We start from the raw sequence: 6117 nt of genomic DNA, 5'->3' as shown, positions 1-6117 counted from the left end.
AAGCGCTCGGGTTATAGGGTTTTTTTATTAATTTCTATCAAGACTTCTTGTACCTACGTGTTTTTCTAACATCGTGAATGTCAAATATTTGTTACTTTTAGTCATTTCAAGTTGCTATACGCAAAATACACTTTACAAAAAAGCAAGCATCTTGTTGGATCAAATAAATAATAAAACACTGATGGTTTCACGAAAGATTCTACTATAATCATATTCATAATATAGTTAAAAGTTTTGTTTTATTGTTTATTACTTTGTGTTAAAGATATGATAATCCATTGTGACATACGCGTTTTTACCTATATTCAAGATTAAATAACCTAGTAAAACCCATAAGAAGTTATATTGAAGATCTATTAAAACTAATAAAACATAAATGAACTTAGCCAAGCAATAAAGTTTGATTGAACATAATATAATAAATACAACAAAATATGAAAAAACCTGCATGGGAATTGCGTTTGGTATAATATTCAATAAAATAAAATATCAACAAAATTAACTTAAAGGTACATTTGAAACATGATTCAAATTTCTCTAAATCAGTAAAACATCAATATGTTTAGGAAGATATTAAGTTTAATTTAAGAATAAATAGGCTTGTAAAATGTTATGTATTTTAGTTGAAACATTTTTGTCTTTAAACCTGACAATCTATAGAACATCAATCAATACAACTTTAGCATGTAAGTCGGAGCATTGATGAGCAAATAGCATACAAACTAATCAAATTATTTCAATACTAGAAATGTTGTTTTTATTTAATTAGACACTTAACGTTTCGCTTTACAGCTTCTTCAGGAGCGTTCACTATAACACAAACCAAAACTGACAGTACAAAGCTTCAAATGGTTTAGATAATAAATGTTATTCGAATCTATAATGTGCATTTGTACAGCATGCTTTTGACAATTACGTAGTAACGCTTATTGTTGAAAGAAAAGTATTGTTGAAATAATTTACTGTTACCTGTGGTAAACAAAAGTCCTATAAAGGTTACAGAGTGAAATAACAAACAGATAGGTTAAAAAGTAAATTAAAAACGATAAAATAATTAAAATTATATATCACTATCCTTTGTCCATATTCATCTGTGGTCGTTAAACTCGAATAGAAGCTTTGAGGCTTTGTACTGTCAGTTTCAGTTTGTGTTTTAGTGAATGCTCCTGAAGAAACTGTAAAGTGAAACGCTGAGTGTCCAATTAAATTAAAACAAAAACAGTTTGATTTATAAGGTTTTTTATTTCTAGTATTAAAATGGCTTCTGTACACCAATATGCACTACAGAAATTAAATATTCACATTATTTACCGAATGATCACGTTTGATTCAAGATTTACAAATCTATAAAATACTAAAGTTTAAACTTGAAATTTTCCAAATATTGTATAGAATCACACACATTTTCATTTAGTAAATATTTACGTATCTTATAGTTTGGACTGTCAGTATTTAACTCTCTACTGCACATAGTAACGTGCAGGCAGTAAATCTATCTTTGTTACTTAATACACACACAAATGCTTCAATTCTGTAGTTGGATGCTCTTACTTACAGGTAACAGTCTAAATAAACCATGGATTTTTTTTTGGTTCCGCAATTGGAGAATGTTACTTATAGGTAACGAATCCATTTATAACTTAGCAAAAATATTTAAAAAAACGTATGTTTTGTGCAATACAGACTTATATATATATATAATTCAAAGAAAACATTTTTCCCCATCGTATTTTCATAATACGAGTAATAAAGGGATAATGTTGTAACTAAAACATATATTTACATATATAAGTAATTTTCGACTAATTTACATGCATGAGTCAATTTTATAATATTTGTTTACCAAGTTTGCAGTAACAGGGATCAAAATATTCTGTTAGGAATTATATGATCATCACGCATACAGAATCTATGTTTCATATAAAATAACGTTATTCCACCTGATGCCAATAAGACATATATTTAGGCTTCCTTTCAATGAAACTGTTATTTTTTTAATAATTTTATATGTATATCCAGATTAATTTATTCGTCAAGGACATTCATAAATTAACCTAAGAATAATATTTTTTTATTTTGAGAATACCGTTTTTTATCACCTGAAAAGACACGCTAACTACGAATATCAGTTATCAGTTGTAGTTTGAATGTTTTCTGAAACGTTAAATATCCATGACATTCACTGTCGTTTGTAGAATTGTCTAGTATTTCAGTGTTTGATGCTCATTTTTTTATTTTGTTTTTTGCGGTGTGTAGGTTTTAATCTACAAACGTTTAAATGTTTCATACGTTTATTGTGGTGCGTAGATTGTAAAAATTTGCCAATATTTCAGTGTTTGATACGTTTCTTGTTGTGTGTATGCTTTAATGTACTAAAGTTTAAATATTTCATAGTTAAGATTGTAAAGTTTACCAATATTTCACTGTTCGATACGTTTCTTGCGGTGTGTAGGTTTAAATCTACTAACGTTTCAATGTTTCTTGTAGTGTATAGATTGTAATCATTTTTATCGTTTTACAATCATTTATAAATCGTACACTTTTTATTAGATCGGTTGAAAGTAATTTTTTAAATACTATAAACAATAAGTAAGAACTGCGTATAATTCTGCAATAGTTGGAATGCAACGGCTTTTTTGTTTTTGTTTTTGCAAATCAAAACACTCATATCAGTTTTTTCGTCTTACTAAAGTAATAGAACGCACCAATGTTTTTTTATTTTAAAAAGATCTAATTACATTATATTGTGTGTGAAGTTTATTTAAAAATTTGGTCATCATAGACAACAGTATTTCGTTATGTTTTCGAGTAACACTGACATGCAATAGATATGTACAAATAAATAAGGTATACAAGAAAAGGCCCATATATATTTTTGTTCCCACTTTTGGCAACATAAAAGTGACACTTGAGGTACAGGGTGTAACATAAAAAATTTCGTCTTGTCCAAGTAGCACGTAAGCAAGATCAGAACATGCAAGCACATATATATATATATATGAGTATGTAAGTGGAGTTTTCCAATTGTAGGCAATGAAGTTCCTTCAGAGTTTATTAACATATTATTGACTAGAGGAAATAGAGGTACTCCAGACTGAGAAGTTATAGTCCCTTTTTTGAAGTGAATCCAGTTATTGTTTTAGTATCATATATAATCTAGTCGTTATCTTTAATACAACATCCATAATCCAGGTGTTACCTTCTTATAGAACCCATAATCTGGTTGTTATCATTCTATAGCATTCATTATCCAGTTGTTATAATTCAGTCGTTATTTTAATACACATGATCCAGGTGTTATATTCTTATTATAGCACCCATTATCTAATTTTTATCTTCCTATAATATTCATTATCTTGTTGTTACCTTCATGATGTTCATAATTCGTTTATCATCCTACTAACTATGGCGATTCAGCTATTTTCTTTACATTCACAATTCCGTTTTAATATTATTAACATGTGTGATTCAATTTTTATCTTCCTAGCACCTATCATCCAGTCTTCATATTGCTAATCTACGTGTCGATTCTATATTTTCTCAACAATCAGAAATAACTTCTTATTAACAGTTTTCTATGATTTCCAAACCTAACTCGTTGTCAATGTAACATTCATGATCCAATTATTATTATTTCCATAGTTTCTTAAAATATCCCTTTGTCTTTCTGAAAGCTATGATGCCATTGTTTTAAAACAATGCTCTATGGCTCAGTCGTTACCTTTCTAACATCCATGATCCAAGGGGCTAATCTCCTTGATATTCGAAATCCAGTTTTTATTTCTGGATTCCATGACTCCATTAGTGTCATTCTAGAGCCTGTGATCCAGTCGTTATATTAATTATAATAGTGATCAATTTATCTCCTTACTAACATCCGTAATACAGTGGTTTTTATTCTTAACATGTAAGATCATGCTATTTCCCTATCGTTTATTATCTAGATGTTATTTTCAAAGTTTGTAAACCAGTCTAAGTCTTGAAGTTAAACAGCAAGATCAGGGATTTTCATCTAACAATAGTCTGCAGATATATCTAGACTAGTTTGTGCTGCTCCACGCGTGTGTTAGATATTCTAAATTATCGGATTCTTATACTCAATATTATTTATTAGTGGTCGAACACTAGTATAGTCAAATCTTGTCAAACATCCAATATTATTTATCAACTGTTAATGATTGGAATTTTACGTCCTGAATAACTTTTACCAATTTTAGATAAGGAAATTCTAGAACACCACTATCATTGATCATATACCAAACAACGGTGTTTTAAAGCTTCAGTGTCATGTCATTAACTACCTGCAAGTGTCTTCGATTATAACACTCTAAAATAATTAAATTATTTTTAAATTGTGGGTTAATATTATGAATCATCTACCAAACATTATAATCAAAATACATCGATATCGCAAACCATCTGTCCAAAATTGGAATTCTAACGCCTCAATATGATTAAACATTTGGCAAAAACTGAACTTATGATACTCCAACGCTCTTAAACATTTGCCAAGCACTGGGGTTCTAATACTATATATATAACAACAAATACTTGTTAAACACTGGGATTCTTATACTTCGATATCATTTAAACATTTTAAACATTAGGATTCCTACACTCCAATACAACTGACTATTTGTGAAATACAATATCACCAAACACTTGCAAAACACTGCGATTGTATCACTAATATTATTAAATACTTTCACAAATCGGGATTTTGTTATTACGTCATAATGAAACCCTCGCCAAACAATGGGATTCCAACACACTTATATAATTAACCATCTGTTAAGCAATGGGACTCAAATATTATGAAGTTATCAAACATTAGTTAAATAATAGGATTCTAACATTCCAATTAACCACTCCACAAGCGTTGGAATTTTAACACCTTACAGATTATCATTGATATGTGGGACGTCTGAGGAAGTATGGATGACTTCTATTATCGTACACTTACAGTTCTGTTTCTTGACCTTTTAATGGGTGACATTCTTCTGAGGCTGAATGAACACTTTTGTTGATATCGACAGTGATCGACGCCTCGATATTATGTGGGAGAATACTGCCACTACTAACAGAACGGGACTCAATGACTGTTGTACTCTGAGTGGCAACAGATGCTTTTGATTCTGTGAACAGCAAAAATAAACTTTACCTCTAGATAAACAAATGGTAGTGAAAGGTTGAAATTGAAAATCTGAGTAGCGAAATTTTATAACAACGACATAACTATCGTCTCAAGATAAATAAGCAATAACAGAAGAAAGCTCAAAAGGAACAATTCAAATAACGAAATTCTTATAAACAACAATATTAACTTTATGGTATGTGCGCTTTTTACAAGCTGGCGAAGAATTATTACAACTGTATTTGTCATAAGACATTAGTGTTAGGCCTATTACATTTTTAAACTGCATTCTTAATATAATCCCTTAGGGATTTTTAAGAATTACAAGAGTATGAAATAATGTAAATATAGTCCAACCACACTATATTATAACTGTATTTGCCATAAGACATTAGTGCTAAGCCTATTACATTTTTAAACTGAATTCTTAATATAATCCCTTAGGGATTTTTAAGAATTAGAAAATTATGTAATAATATAAATATAGTCCAACCACACTATGTTTATCATATCTCTTGCTGACGACGCGCTTCCCTCAATCCAGAGCTCTTCAGGCTAGCTGCGATACACAAACACGTCACTGGTCGGAACACTATTTATATAAGCCATTTGATACCATAACAGTTGTTATGGTGTGTACGCCTTTTACAAGCTGGCAAAGAATTATTACAATTATACTTGACATAGATTATTAGTATTAGGCCTATTACGTTTTTAACACTTGTAAACATTTCTAGATGCATCGTCGGCAGTAGATATGACAAATATAATGTGGTTGGAATACTATTATTATACATTCTTCTAATTCTTAAAAATCCCTAAGGGACTAGATTAAGAGTGTAGTGTTTAAAAAGTAATAGTCCTAATACTGATGTCTTATGATAAGTAAAAAAAGATTAACAATGTTTTTTTTTTTGAATTTCTGATGTCTTATGATAAGTAAAAAAAGATTAACAATGTTTTTTTTTTTGAATTTCTGATGT

At 29.5% G+C, this 6117-nt stretch overlaps 1 protein-coding gene across 1 annotated transcript in view; it reads right to left on the bottom strand.

Moving 5' to 3' along the window:
- Positions 1-29: 29 nt before the first annotated feature.
- LOC106463978 (relaxin receptor 1-like) overlaps positions 30-6117 on the bottom strand; it is a 55203-nt gene continuing 49115 nt past the window's right edge. Inside the window, exon 16 of the mRNA XM_022391628.1 lies at positions 30-5135. Within this exon, the coding sequence (XP_022247336.1) occupies positions 4960-5135 (176 nt within the window). The 3' untranslated portion in view covers positions 30-4959. The remainder of the gene's footprint in view (positions 5136-6117) is intronic.

The sequence above is a fragment of the Limulus polyphemus genome, unplaced genomic scaffold (genome assembly GCF_000517525.1).
Source record: "Limulus polyphemus unplaced genomic scaffold, Limulus_polyphemus-2.1.2 Scaffold1532, whole genome shotgun sequence".
NCBI classification, from domain to species: domain Eukaryota; kingdom Metazoa; phylum Arthropoda; class Merostomata; order Xiphosura; family Limulidae; genus Limulus; species Limulus polyphemus.
Note: the sequence above shows the minus strand (reverse complement) of the source record. Positions and strands in the feature narration are given on the sequence as shown.